Below are 15,560 nucleotides of genomic sequence, written 5' to 3'. Positions count from 1 at the left end.
CGTCGTCAGCGGCCAGGACTGGAGATCAGTGCCTGCTACCGGCAGCCAGAGCTGGAGGTCGGCAGCTGGGGCTGGGGATTGGTGCCTGCTGCCACTCTGCCAGGACTAGGGATCGGCACCCGGGCTGGTGCCTGCTGCCCCATGGTCAGAGATTGGTGCCCAGGGCCAGCACCTGCCAGAGCCCAGGCCAGGGCTGGTGGTTGGCGTCCAGGGCTAGCACCTGGGGTCAGTGGCCAGGGTTAGGGGTTGGAGCGAGCGGCTGGGGGTCAGCAGCTGCCACCAGGGGTTGGTGCCACGCAGACAAAGCCAGGGATCGGAGTCCGCCTGCATACAACCAGAGGTTGGAGCCTGAAGCTGTGTGGCCGAAGGCCAGCGCTACGTGGCCAGAGCTGGGGGGTCAGTGCCTGAAATACCACAGCTGGAGCCAAGTGTTGGTGCCAAGTCCCCATGGTTGGAGCCCTGGTCCATGCAGCCAGGCTCCCTAAGTCCTACTGCCCAAGCCTGCTGCCCAACCACCCCAGGACTGAAGCCTAGGTCCCCCCCTCCCCGTGGTAGGTCAAGTATCCCTGTTTTACCAATGGGGAAACTGAAGCAGAGTGGTGAAGTGACTTGTCTAAGGTCGCTGACCCGGACACTGGCATTGCTGAGGATAGAACCCAGGTTTCTTATATCCCAGTCCAATGCGGTGTCTGCACTCCCTCCTATAATAAGGAAAAAGTAATAATGAAAAAAATTAGGAAAAAGTAATTTTGCCAGTGGGCAAAAACATTACAAGGATAGATATGCTAGGTAGCTATCCAAGTTATTGTCTTACATAATTTTTAAGGGGCAAAGAGATTGTCTCTCATCTGTGAAGTGCTTGGCACAATTTTGGGTGCTGTGAAATGAGTTTAAACTCATATTTGCAGAATGTGGGCTTTTCATCATCATTGCTTAATTCAGAAATATTGTCAAAGATCTGGGAATTAAGAAGAATAATTTTTTTAAATAAATTGCTTGTAAAGAATGTCTATACATCAATAAAACTACTAATAAATCAATATACAGGCTATGAGAAGAACAGGATTAGAAATGCAATTTTGTAAGAAAGAAAAAGTGGTCTTTGAAACTACTTTTAATTAACTTCTTAAAACTACATCTTAAGTTGAGTGTTTCTTTAAGAAAATATTATAAATTTTACCATAGATGTCAACGAGAGCTTTAGGCCAAAGCATGTTCTTTTTGTGCTTGAGGTAGCACCAAAAGGCCACAGTCGGGATCAGGATTTTATGGTGCTAGGTGCTATAATAAACACGTAGTAAAACAAGGTTCCTGTCTTGAAAGCTTTCAGCCTATTTTATAATAAGATGTAACAAGAGAATAAAACATTTGGTGGAAAAGGAGGATGAGGGTAAATATAGTTAGACTGCTCTCTTAATAGGCTAGTAAAGAGTACAACCTCATGGTTCCAAACAATGTAATTTTATATCTATGTATCAGTAATGCCCACGTATACCTTCCCTAGCAATTATGGAGTTTCTCCATTGTTCATTTGTCAAAGCTCGGTGAATCAGAAGGCCTCTGAATTTTCCCTTGGTCTTATTCAGCAAATGAGAAATTAGAGAAATGTTCCAAAATTTTGAAAATTCTCTCCCTGTAAATGACCTTTGTTTTATATCCAACAGATTTCAGATAATAAACGTTTATTTATATGAATGCTTCAGAAGTTACTCTCTCGTCTTTTCCTGCTATTGAATATGTTCGATCATCATACATTGCTCTTATCAGTGTTAGAATATAGATATTCAGGCCTGTCTGTAAAGGCCTGTACTTTAAGAATTTAGGTGTATTCTTATCACTTGGCTAGTTAGAGGTATAAAAGAAAGAATCAAAATCACTGTCTGCCAGTGTAAGGTCCTTCTCTTACTGTGACAGTCTGAGGCCCTGTTCTTAGGCTAAGGCCTTTGGCTAAGTGACAAAGGCAGCCATAAGCTGGGAAGCGACCGGTCACATCCTCACATTCCAAAGTAGTCACATTGAAAGAAGGTGCTATTGGGCTGTTAGGAATACAATCCTGTCCTGATAGTGCCTATCACCTCCAGAGAAAGGGAAGTGCCTAGAAGATGTAAAAGGAAATTGAGGTTGATAGTTTTCTGTCTGGTAAGAACTCACTTATCAATAGACACAGCTGGGAAACTCTTATGTCTTTATAGATGTTGTTGTGAAATCCTCACTTCTGTATTGTTTTGTCATTATAGTTCCCACTTTGCTATTGTTTATTGTCATGGTCTCTGTCTGGTTCTGTGATTGTTTCTGTCTGCTGTATAATTAATTTTGCTGGGTGTAAACTAATTAAGGTGGTGGGATATAATTGGTTAGCTAATCATGTTACAATATGTTAGGATTGGTTAGTTAAATTTCGGTAGGATGATTGGTTAAGGTATAGCTAAGAATATTACTGTATAAATTAGGGGCAAACAGGAAGTAAGTTGGGATTCGAAAATAAGGAAAAAGGAACTTGTATTTAAGCTTGCTGGAAGTTCACCCCAATAAACATCGAATTGTTTGCACCTTCGGACTTCGGGTATTGTTTCTCTCTGTTCATGCGAGAAGGACCAGGGAAGTGGGAGAGTGAAGGAATAAGCTCTCTAACAATCAGAGGATCTCAAAGTCCTTGATGAAGGTGAGTACCACATATGAATTTTACAGATGGCACAGAGAAATAACATGTGACCTCAGTTAACCAGTTAAACCATATAATTTTAATTGTTTAAACAGTTAACTTTTTACACAATATTTACAACCCTACCAGAAACCATATCAGAACCAGCCCCAAGCAGGGGCAGAGAATACTGTTCCACACTTAGGGTTGACAGCCTGATACCCACAGAGGAAAAGGGCCAAATACTCTAGGGGATGCCCATTTTTTTGCCGCTACAGTCATGTGCCTGGGACCCTCTCTGAGGCAGCAAGTTTGGGAATGTCAAGGGTCACTGGATCCAATCCACAGTCAGTCACTGCTTTTGGGAACTGCCTTACTCCTTTCCATTGGAACTGGTTGGCTACTGAAGCTGACAAATTGTCATTAAATGTTATTGCTCATGGCTACTCTATTTAAAAATTTCCACTCCTTGCCCCTGACTATCCCCCTTTCCCACTCTTATTCAGGGACTCTTCTCACAAGAACCTGTCACAAACAGAATTGGCCTCATTGTTTTGTCTGGGAGCCATAGGGAAGCTACTTATAATCCAGAGCTTTCTACCCAGATATTTCCTTATCATAGAGAAGAAAGGGGGACTATCTTGGTCTTATCCCAGACCGAGGAGACTGAATAAATACATATGCTGCTTCAGATTTAAGATGGTAATAATTGCCTCCATTGTGTTTCCAGAGGCTCAAGATTGTTTTATAGTTCTTGTATTTCAGGACACGTACTTCTGCATGGCCTTCACACAGTCCACAGAAAGTACTTAAAATTCATGTTGGGGCCCAATTGCTGCCAGTATAAGGTAATGTCATTTGGACTCTCCACGGCATTAAAAGTCTCTACAGGATGCCGATCTCGGAATGAGGGGCATCTATGTCTACCCCCTACCTGAATGACTGGCTGATCAATGGGATATTCCGGCAAGAAATGGCGGCAAGCCTAGAATATGCCCTCTTCCTGTTGTCATATGGCCCTCCTGGTGATTTAAGAAAAATTGTGTCTTATCCCATTACAGATGAAACTTTATAGGAGCTTTGACTCCAGATATGTGCAAGTCTATCTTCCTGAGGACAGATTCTTGGTGCAGTTGATAGTACTTGGGATACAGCCAAATTCAAGTACGATGGTATGGATGTGTCTGGGACTGTTAAGTAAAATGTCAGCATGTACGTACGAGATTCTGCTTGCCAGACTTAACTTGCAGCCCCTGCAACTCCAGCTCAGATCTGTCTGTTCGCAGAATGAATAACAGTCGTGGTCCTATTTTGTGTCCTGTCAGAACAGAGATGGTGGTGGGAACACAAGAACATATATGGTGGGATATTGTTCCTACCCCTTTCTCCAGCAATTACTTTAATCGTAGATGTTTCAAGGACAGGTGGTGGAGCCCACTTGCAACTCCACATCAATGTCCTGGAAGCCTGCATGACCTTTCTAATGGTTCTTCAAAACTCCACAGTGCAGATCCCAGTGGACAACATTTCCAGAATGTACTACATAAACTAGCAAGGAGGTGTATGTTCGTGTCCCCTCTGCCTGGAGACTATTGAGCTCTGGATATGGTGCCTCTGACATGGGATAATCCAATGCTTGTTCTACTCTGAGGGGTCAGTAACAACTTGGTGGACTTCCTGAGCAGGCAACTGGTTGCCAATCACAAGTGGTTCCTGCAGAGGTCCATAGTAGAGTAGATATTCCTTTGCAGGGGACTTCTGATAATAAACCTTTTTGCCACTGCTGTCAATACCAAGTGCCAGAATCCTATGCCCCCTGTACTACAGGAGTCCAGGGTTGCTACCATTTATTTTCCTTCTGCAGTGGTCCTAAGGCCTATTACGTGCCTTTTGACCAATTCCCCTGATCCTCAGGGTGATTTCCAAGATCAAATGAGACAGAGCCAAGATCATTCTCATTGCTTCCTACAGGCCATGGAAATTTTGAGAGACAGACCTGCTGCACATCCGTTGAAACGCTTATCCCTTTCTCAGATCTGAGCAATATGGTCTTGCAGCACCACGGCCAGGTACTGCATCCAGACCTTAAGTCACTGCAACTGGTATTGTGGCTTTTGGCTGGTTAAGCACCATGGATAGAGACTGTTAGTTCTGGAAAATATTAAGAGCAGGAAAACTTCCGCTAGAAAGAAAAAGTTCTTGATATGGGCAGCCCAGCCTGGGCTAGACCCAGAGCAGACATCAATACCAAAGATCCTCAAACACTTATTGATTTCAGGGTCAGCCTCACCGCAATCTTGGCTTGTCATCCTGGTGCAATTGTGTTCAGTTTTTTCTCACTTGATGGCATAGAGGTTTTTCAAAGGACTCTTACTTGCCTGGGACCTCAACTTAATCCTGTGCAGGTTGAACCTCGTTCTGAGTGCTGCTTACATCATCTCACTCTGGAACCGGTTTTCCTAGTTGTTGTCATTTTAGACAGAAAAATGAGTGAGCTTCAGGTGCTTATGGCTGAACCTCGCCACACAACATTCTATAAGAATAAGATGGTGCTGAATCCGTACCTGAAATTCATTTCCAGTGTGACTTCTGAATCAATCTACCTGTCTTCTTTCCTAAACCACACACTGTACCAAGATAGAAGCAATTGCACACTAAATGTTATTGGGGACCTTGCTTTTATTATGTTGATGGAACCAAACCATTCACGCTGTTTCCTGCTTCGTTCTTGATGTGGTCGGCCAGTCCTAAGGTCAGGTCATCTCGTCTTGGAAGCTATTGAAATGGATAATACAGTGTATCTCACTTTACTATTGTTGGCTGGTATGCCTCTCCCACTGAACATCACTGCACATCAGAACACAAGCAACATCCTATGTCTTCTTCAGAAATGTTTCAGTTTCCAAGATCTGCAGGATGGCAACATGGAGTAACCCACTGACATTTGTAAAACATTATGCCTTGGGGCTTATCCACCAGGTCAGGTGCCAAGTTTGGGAGAGGTGTACTGCAATATCTCTGTGACTGATGTAGCTGAGTCTCCTCCTCATACCATTGGAAGGGATACTACTTGTCAGTCACCAGCGGTGGGAGCAACACTGATACAGCCTTGAAGACAGCGGTGCGAGCAACACTGATACAGCCTTGGAGACTGTGGTTCTTTGAGATATTGTCTGTGGATCCCATGATCTGTACTCTATGCACTTTTCAGAGTCCTCTTATCGTGGGCTTTGAATTGTGAGGGAAGTAAAGGTCAGGATGGCTGTAACTCTCCTTCATGCCCTCACACAGGGGCACAGGATGCATGTGCATCCCTGACAAATATTGCTATTCAGAAGAATCTGATTTCATGCACAGAGAGTGGGATCCATGCTGACTAAAACATTTCAGAGAACCACATTTACTGTAGGGTAAGTGACAGTTCTTTCTATGCTCTGTTGTAGATGGTTGTGATTTTTATTTCTTAAAGTTGTGCACTTTGCCTGTAAACTCATCTATTTTTTGTAAATCTGTGAAATTCTTAAGATGTTAGTCTGTGATACAAAGCATAAGAGCTTTTTTCATTTAGTCTTAGGGTTCATTGTTTTTCTTTGAGTTATCATGTGAGTTTTATGAGGGGCAGGAGGACAGTATGGGTTAGGTAAACTAGAGCTGATCTGATCTTATGCCCAAGTTGGTGGTAAACTTTTTAGGAATATATGTGCCCTTTGTTTCAATTTAAACTTTTTGTTAATCCTTAATTTTGTGTTTAGTCTTATCACGTTTAAGTCACAGGCAAAGGGTAACTCAATACATCTGATAAATATCATGTTTATCTGATAAATGCATCATTCAACATGTTCTAAACCAGCCTTCTTAGTTAAATGATGAGAAAGCTTGAACTGCAAACCAAGAGTTAATTGTCTAAACTAACACCTGTTGAGAAAGTAGTACAAATCAACATCTATATCATTTAGCAGTTAATCATTTCGTGATAGGACCATTACTTATTGCTACATATAGCTATAACTTGTATTGTATTAGAGTATTCAGTACCCAGTTCCTAACCTCTTGTTTGTTTCTTGCAGGGCCAACATGTCAAACATAATCCAAGAAACTTCTACAGCTGGAACTTCTTGTTCTGAAGATGCTGATACTAAGCTATCCTTCCTACCTGAAAAACTAAGGGAAAGATTGCTTCCTTTTCAGAAGAAAGGCATTCTGTTTGCACTTCAGAGAAGCGGCAGGTAAAGTGCTTATCTCATGGTATGCTGAAAGTAGTAATTCTGTTTCTGTTTCTGGAACAATTACAAAAGCCTTACAAAAACAAGTGATAAGTTTGTAAAACATAACTTGCCTTATTTATTAGTAATTCTATATGGCTTAAAAACAAATTTTAATTTTCTTAAAGAGTAAGTAGATACTAATAATGCTATATTCTTGAGCAACCCTGCAATACCAAACCAGTGTCTATATGAAGGTAAAAATCAGTAAGGACAGAAAGTTTGTTTTATACTTCTACTGGGTTCTCAAAAACTGATTATTTACTCGTTTCTATAGTTTTTTTGCGGGGGTTAAGGGCATAGCTGAGAGTGTTCAAGAGAAAAACAGCTTGAGCAGTTGAAAGGTAGAGAGATTTTGTTGAATAATGGCTACTAACAAATGTGTGACCATTTCAACTGCATTCATTTGGGGTTGGTTTAAGCAGGCTTGTGGTGATTTACGAATTAGTACTTTTCTGTTATGTCTACTATCCTATGCTACAATCTAAATTCTTGTATGTGGGGAGGAAGTGAGGAGTTAAGGCTTTGCCTGTATTTTTGTAAAATTAACCTTTAAGATATTGTGAATTGGTGAAGTAAAGTCTGCCTGAATTTGCAGATGGGCTACAACAATGGTTCTGAGCAGCTCCTCTTTATTTCGATGGAGTGTTAACTCTGAAGCATAATTATGGTAATTTAAGAGTCAAATAATTGGTAATGCTGTACTGCTGATCAAAGCATACATTAAAGAAGACTGATCATATTATGAAGATCTGTGCAATCTACTTGAAAAGGATACTTCAGGATAGGTTGGAGGTGGAGTCTAGGAGATTGCTGCCATTTTATTCATATCTTGAATCATGTCTATGATAATCCATTGTGAGGGAGGTGATAGTGAGGTAGTTGGAGCCAAAAACTATGTAGTTTAAAATGAACACTTTGAATTTTGTCTAGAAGTAAACTCTGAGTCAGGACTGACTACAATGTTGTATGAGCATTAGAGCTATTAAGTGCTTCTTATTGCCACAGAGATCCATATGCTATGTATATAATGTCAGTGTAACAAGTATGTTTGTGGAAAGAATTAGTGGAAAAATACCCCGTGCTAATTTGCTATGATGACTTACAGTACAGAAGAAAAATGAAAGCTGACAGCTTGGAAGATCACTGGACATTTTTGTGAGATGTTCTGTCCCACATACCCCAATTAACATGACAGGCACAGGGATACCAAGAATTTCAGTGCTCAAAGAAGTGGCATAACTTTTTTTTTTTTTTTCAGTGAAACAAAGTAACATTCTGAACATAGTGTTGCAGCATGTTTTGTTTAAAAATTCTTACTCATGGGCTTTTTTGAAGTTCAATCTTGCTTTAAACCGAAAACAGAACAGTACAAATATAGTAGTGCCTTAAGTTCTAAGGAGTGCTTAGAAACCATTTCGTTTTTTTGTGGAGGGGAAAGTGTGTGCTTTCTCCCCAATCTCTCTCCAGTTTTCCAGTTTTCATCTTCGTCCTCAAAGTTTACCATGACCTGGAACCTTTGCTTGGGTCAAGCTCTTTCTGAAATTCTTCATGTTAATACTGTGCATCTGGCAAAATAGATTTGCGCCAGGCAGCAAGGAGGAAGGACAGTCTAGTAATGAGGGTGCTAGCCTGGTACTTGAGAGATCCAGCTACAGTTCTCTGCTCTACCACAGACTTCCTGTGTCCTTCCTTAGGCAAGCCACTTGGGGTAACGGAACATTGCAATGTAATCCTGGGTCTGTGGGACTCAAACGCTCAGGCTCAGGCACTGAATATTGACCATAGGTTTGGAATTTCTGGACCTGGATCTCTGACCCCTGCTCACGTGTCCACATTGCAGTACACAGACTCGAGTCAAACCAACCTATCTTAGGCTTCCTACTGCTCTTCCCAGCTGCAGCCCCTCTAGCCCTTTTGTTTGTGGTGCACTGTGGGAAAACTTCACATCCCCTTGTACTTTACTGGAAGTTGTCTAAGCCTTCCAACTCATCCTTCCAAGCTGTATTTTGGGTCTGCATGCTCCTGGCAGCCAGAGCCAGCAACATGGAGAAGTCACCGTTGAAGAACTTGTCCTGCTTAGGCTTCATTCCCATGCCTGGAAATGGGCAGAGCATCCATGAGATGCTGGTGAATGTTTCTGTGGCCTTTTCTGACCTATCAGCAGCACCCGGAGGAGGAGGAGGAGAACAATACAGACATAGCAGACTCCAACTGGATAATGCTGCTCTGACTCTCTGTATAGCCACTAATGGGCCTTGTGTAGACTGGCACTTCTGAAGCAGGGCCACAATTGCAGACTGGTGGGATCACATAGGCATGTGGATGTGGTAGGAGTAGCAGTGGGTCCAAAACTTTCACATGAACAAAGCCATTTTTCTGGAGGTTTGTGAGTAGCTTGCCCTGATCCTGCACTGTCAGGACATATGCATGATGGTAGCCAGGCTGGTCCAGAAGTGGGTTGCTATGACCATCTAGAAGCTGGCCACTCCTGACTGCTTCAGGCCCATTGCCAACCAGTTTGATGTTGGCAAGTCGACTCTGGATGCTGCGGTTGCGGAAGTTTGAGGTGATCAGTAGTGTGATTTACTCAAAAAGGTGACGGGCATAAATAATGTTCTTGAAGTAATGGCCAGTTTTGAAAGAATGGGGTTTCCCAACTGTGCCAGGGCCATTGATGGGACTCATATGCCCATAGTTTGCCCTTTTCAAGGACTGCAATACATAGACTGCAAAGGGTACTACTCCATTGTTATGCAGGCTCTGGTCAGCCACAGAAGCCAATTTATGGATACCAACATGTGCTGCACTGGAAAAGTTCATGATGCCCGTGTTTTCCACCAATCAGGAGTCTGCCTTCATGGACAGGACAGGATGCTAGTCCCATCAATTGACACTGTCATAAATAGAAAAGGAGTACTTGTGGCACCTTAGAGACTAACCAATTTATTTGAGCATGAGCTTTCGTGAGCTACAGCTCACTTCATCGGATGCATACTGTGGAAATTGCAGAATATCATTATTATATACACAGACACCATGAAACAATACCTCCTCCCACCCCACTCTCCTGCTGGTAATAGCTTATCTAAAGTGATCATCAGGATGGGCTATTTCCAGCACAAATCCAGGTTTTCTCACCCTCCGCCCCCCCACAGACAAACTCACTCTCTTGCTGGTAATAGCCCATCCAAAGTGACCACTCTCTTCACAATGTGTATGATAATCAAGGTGGGCCATTTCCTGCAGAAATCCAGGTTCTCTCACCCCCTCACCCCACTCCAAAAACCTTACACACAAACTCACTCTCCTGCTGGTAATAGCCTATCCAAAGCGACCACTCTCCTTACAACGTGCATGACAATCAAGGTGGGCCATTTCCAGCACAAATCCAGGTTTTCAAAGGAGGTGCTGTTGTCATCATGAATACGTCGGAATATGAACAAGAGGCTGCTTGGCAGCTCTCCAACACCACTTTCTACAAGCCATTACCCTATGATCCCACTGAGAGTTACCAAAAGCAACTACAGCATTTGCTCAAGAAACTCCCTGAAAAAGCACAAGATCAAATCCGCACAGACGCACCCCTGGAACCCCGACCTGGGATATTCTATTTACTACCCAAGATCCATAAACCTGGAAATCCTGGGCGCCCCATCATCTCAGGCATTGGCACCCTGACAGCAGGATTGTCTGGCTATGTAGACTCCCTCCTCAGGCCCTACACTACCAGCACTCTCAGCTACCTTCGAGACACCACCGACTTCCTGAGGAAACTACAATCCATCGGTGATCTTCCTGATAACACCATCCTGGCCACTATGGATGTAGAAGCCCTCTACACCAACATTCCACACAAAGATGGACTACAAGCCATCAAGAACACTATCCCCGATAATGTCACGGCTAACCTGGTGGCTGAACTTTGTGACTTTGTCCTTACCCATAACTATTTTACATTTGGGGACAATGTATACCTTCAGATCAGCGGCACTGCTATGGGTACCCGCATGGCCCCACAGTATGCCAACATTTTTATGGGTGATTTAGAACAACGCTTCCTCAGCTCTCGTCCCCTAACGCCCCTACTCTACTTGCGCTATATTGATGACATCTTCATCATCTGGACCCATGGAAAAGAAGCCCTTGAGGAATTCCACCATGATTTCAACAATTTCCATCCCACCATCAACCTCAGCCTGGTCCAGTCCACACAAGAGATCCACTTCCTGGACACTACAGTGCTAATAAACAATGGTCACATAGACACCACCCTATACCGGAAACCTACTGACCGCTGTTCCTACCTACATGCCTCCAGCTTTCACCCTGACCACACCACACGATCCATCGTCTACAGCCAAGCTCTGCGATACAACCGCATTTGCTCCAACCCCTCAGACAGAGACAAACACCTACAAGGTCTCTATCAAGCATTCTTACAACTACAATACCCACCTGCGGAAGTGAAGAAACAGATTGATAGAGCCAGAAGAGTTCCCAGAAGTCACCTACTACAGGACAGGCCTAACAAAGAAAATAACAGAACGCCACTAGCCGTCACCTTCAGCCCCCAACTAAAACCCCTCCAACGCATTATTAAGGATCTACAACCTATCCTGAAGGATGACCCAACTCTCTCACAAATCTTGGGAGACAGGCCAGTCCTTGCCTACAGACAGCCCCCCAACCTGAAGCGAATACTCACCAACAACCACATACCACACAACAGAACCACTAACCCAGGAACCTATCCTTGCAACAAAGCCCGTTGCCAACTGTGCCCACATATCTATTCAGGGGACACCATCACAGGGCCTAATAACATCAGCCACACTATCAGAGGCTCGTTCACTTGCACATCCACCAATGTGATATACGCCATCATGTGCCAGCAATGCCCCTCTGCCATGTACATTGGTCAAACTGGACAGACTCTACGTAAAAGAATAAATGGACACAAATCAGATGTCAAGAATTATAACATTCATAAGCCAGTCGGAGAACACTTCAATCTCTCTGGTCACGCAATCAGAGACATGAAGGTCGCTATCTTACAACAAAAAAACTTCAAATCCAGACTCCAGCGAGAAACTGCTGAATTGGATTTCATTTGCAAATTGGATACTATTAATTTAGGCTTAAATAGAGACTGGGAGTGGCTAAGTCATTATGCAAGGTAGCCTATTTCCCCTTGTTTTTTCCTAACTCTCCCCCCCCGCCCCCCCCCCGGCCTTCTGGTTAAACTTGGATTTATGCTGGAAGTGGCCCACCTTGATTGTCATGCACATTGTGGGGAGAGTGGTCAGTTTGGATGAGCTATTGCCAGCAGGAGAGTGAGTTTGTGTGTGTATGGGGGTGGGGGGGGGGGTGAGAAAACCTGGATTTGTGCTGGAAATAGCCCATCTTGATGATCACTTTAGATAAGCTATTACCAGCAGGAGAGTGGGGTGGGAGGAGGTATTGTTTCATGGTGTCTGTGTATATAATAATGATATTCTGCAATTTCCACAGTATGCATCCGATGAAGTGAGCTGTAGCTCACGAAAGCTCATGCTCAAATAAATTGGTTAGCCTCTAAGGTGCCACAAGTACTCCTTTTCTTTTTGCGAATACAGACTAACACGGCTGTTACTCTGAAAACTGTCATAAATGTTACTCTAGGAGACCACACATAACCACTTTTGCCTTGGCTTATGAAACTGTATCCTGATCTCAGAGGCCCTGGCAAAAGACAGTTTAATTATACTCTCAGTAGGTACAGAATGGTGGCAGTGCATTTGGCAAATTGGAATCCCTCTGGCGCTGTTTACAGAAACATTTGGATTCCCATGTCACCACTGCTGTCCACGTTATTGTGGTTAGCTGTGCTCTTCACAATCTTTGTAAAGCTGAAGAAGAGGCATTTGCACTTGAGTGGACCTACGACAGCAGAGGATTGCTGAACTGGTACAGTCAGAGGGAAAGTACACGTGTCACAAATGGAGCAGGATGCACCACGTGCAACAGAAATCAGGGATTCTTTGTGTGCCCACATTATGGACTAGCATGGACCAATGGAAGAGGGAGAAAAGTATGTTTATGAATGTATTTGTACAGCATTGTCAATAGTAAATGATGTAGTATTGCTGTATACTATGAGTGGGATGGGGATGTGATTGTCATGAAATTTTACTTATGAATGAAATGACTGCCTATGCAGTGGAGGGAAATGGGGGTTTGTGTGTTGTGAACTGGATTTTCATTATGGATTAATCTCAGAAGATATATTGAAAAATTGTTTGAATGCAACTTTCCAAGTATGCCTTCTCATTTCCATCATTATTCTTTGAGATACACACACATGATGTGACGCAGTGACAGTCATAAATTTTCTTAATGAAACAAAATCCTTTATTTTTTAAGATGTCTGTATTACAAAGAACGGTATTAAAGAATTGACAGGCAGGCCAGTGGCCATGAAAACACCAAAACCAACCGTAAAATAAAGTGGAGCAGGAGCCTAGCCTCTTGTTGCCATTAGTGCAAGCAGCCTCTCAAACAGGTCTTTCTGCTGCACTCTATCTTCCCCCCTCAAATAATTTCCCTGCTCCAGAATCTGCACAGCAAGTCTCTCATCATATTCTGCCTCTGTGCCTTTCCACTTGCTGTGAATCCTTCTCCCTTTGGTAGCTACTTGTTGGCCATGTCCAGGATGTCCACTGTAAGGTCGTCACGGACATGCTTCCTCTTTGACTGCTCCATAACAATGTGAAACCCAGGCTTCTGCTGGACTGCTGAGGTGAAGGGGTCTGAAGACAGACAGTACATCACTAGCTCCGTGCTTCAAAAAAGGTTCAGTATAGCATCAGAAAAAGTGCCTTTGGAATCTCAAGGTCCAAAAGAGATCTTTTGTGAAACTCGGTCTCAGTATACTCTCAGAGCAACAGTTAAGTTCCCAGATGCTCCATGGACACAAATGAAAGTTAACCAGAGTGTAAAATGAGCACACATAATGGTAAGGTGAAATCTACAAATGATGATAAATGTTTAAAAATTGCAGACCATTTTAGCCTCGTGAAGGAGGACAGTTGCTGTAGCTTACTACCTATGGTTTCTCAGTCCTTTCAGGCGTTTCACATTCTCGAAGGTGTTACAATCCTGGAGGTTCCTGAATGGCAAAAGGACATTCTATTCTAAGCTACCAGCATCAAGCCAGCCATGTGTGCCAGAGGGGTTTTCAAGCTAATGGCGATTGAGCAGCACATCTATGAATGTGGTGGGCTGGTGACCTACAAAGGATGGCCTGGAAAATACGCAGTTCTCTGAAATATGACTATTCATCTGGTGTTCCTACTATGGGAAGAGTTTGCAGCTTATCCGCACCTGGGATTGGGTCAGAATTCATCAGGGAATCAACAGGATGTTGTACTAGCATCCTCATGGATTAGAGACTCCCTGTAAGCAGCTGAAAACTCTCTCTGCATTTGTGCAGTTACCTGGATGCAGCGAGACTTACATTACAGCCTGCTCAGATTCCATCTGCCTGTCGACTACATGCAATTTCATGCCATATTGACTCCCAGAGAACTGCATAGTGAGTACCCCTGCTTCCCCAGCACAATTCTGGGTTGCACACACCCCACCCTCTGTATTTCAGGCAGTGATTTAGTCACCCATACACTACATTTTCCCCCTCCCCCAGTACAGTTTACAGCAGGTTTGTTACAGTGTGGCAGATTTATACAGTGCACCATACTAAAAGGGAAGACAAATTAATTATCTGAATTGTAACACCCCAGCATGTCATTGAAAGAATGTGCAAGTATCTAGTAAAAATTTCATTGTAAGTGCTTGTTTAACTGCTTCCTGGTATCCATTTTGAATTCCACATAGTGTTTGTGGGGATGGGAGCAATGACAAGGCGTTGGCATGCATTCCACCATTAGGCGATAAACAGTGCTACTCACAGCTTGTAATAATAGCACAGGGTCAAAAACTGGAAATCCCCCCATTTGTGTATCAATAACAAACATGGAATCAGACACTTACCAGGCTCTGCGGCTATTTTTGCCTTTTCCATTTTTGCTGCCCTTTCCTTGGTGGGCTGCTCCTCTAGGGGTTAAACAGCTCCTCCGAGTATGGATCCAGAATGTGCTGAAGCTGGTCCTGCAGCAAAGCCTCCTAAGGGACCGACATGAGCACCAGAGTCACTTCGCTAGCCCGAACAGGCCACTGTTGGCTCCCCTCTGGCACTGTGTTAGAATCAGGGGTCAGAACGTCACTATCCCCACTGATCAGACTGTCGTGACCCCCTGGGGGCTCGAAGCAGTGACCAGCACCCAATAAAAGACCTCGTAAAAGAGGCAGGATGATGGAGAGTTTCCAGAGGTGCAGTTCTCATCCCTGGCTTTCCGACAGTCATTCAAGCTGCTTAATCCACTCCTTGCATTGGTCACAAATCTGTTTAATTCCCAATGCTTGCCAGCTTGTCAACTGTTTCTTGAGTACACATGGTTATTTCTGGTACTCTTACCAGGGTTGAATGTCTTCCTCGTCTTGCACCAGAGATTTGTAAGAATCTGACTGTGGTCCTGTGACCAGACAACAGCATTCTTGGCAAAGGACTTCTTGTTGGTGGCCATAGCTCATGCAGAAGACCGTTCCCTCTGTTGACG

General features: G+C 43.6%; 1 protein-coding gene across 5 annotated transcripts in view; it reads left to right on the top strand.

Annotated features, from left to right (window-relative positions):
* Nucleotides 1-15,560, top strand: part of ZRANB3 (zinc finger RANBP2-type containing 3) — a 184,756-nt gene that overhangs the window by 1,963 nt on the left and 167,233 nt on the right. For 4 of the 5 annotated variants that reach the window (XM_043525050.1, XM_043525049.1, XM_043525048.1 and 1 more), the window contains exon 2: nucleotides 6,709-6,867. In XM_043525050.1, the coding sequence (XP_043380985.1) occupies nucleotides 6,716-6,867 (152 nt within the window). In that variant the 5' untranslated portion in view covers nucleotides 6,709-6,715. Of the gene's footprint in view, nucleotides 1-6,708; nucleotides 6,868-15,560 lie in introns of those variants that run through there. The other variant, XM_043525051.1, reaches the window with a different exon arrangement.

This window comes from Chelonia mydas, chromosome 11 (assembly GCF_015237465.2).
Source record: "Chelonia mydas isolate rCheMyd1 chromosome 11, rCheMyd1.pri.v2, whole genome shotgun sequence".
Taxonomy (NCBI): Eukaryota; Metazoa; Chordata; order Testudines; family Cheloniidae; genus Chelonia; species Chelonia mydas.
Note: the sequence above shows the minus strand (reverse complement) of the source record. Positions and strands in the feature narration are given on the sequence as shown.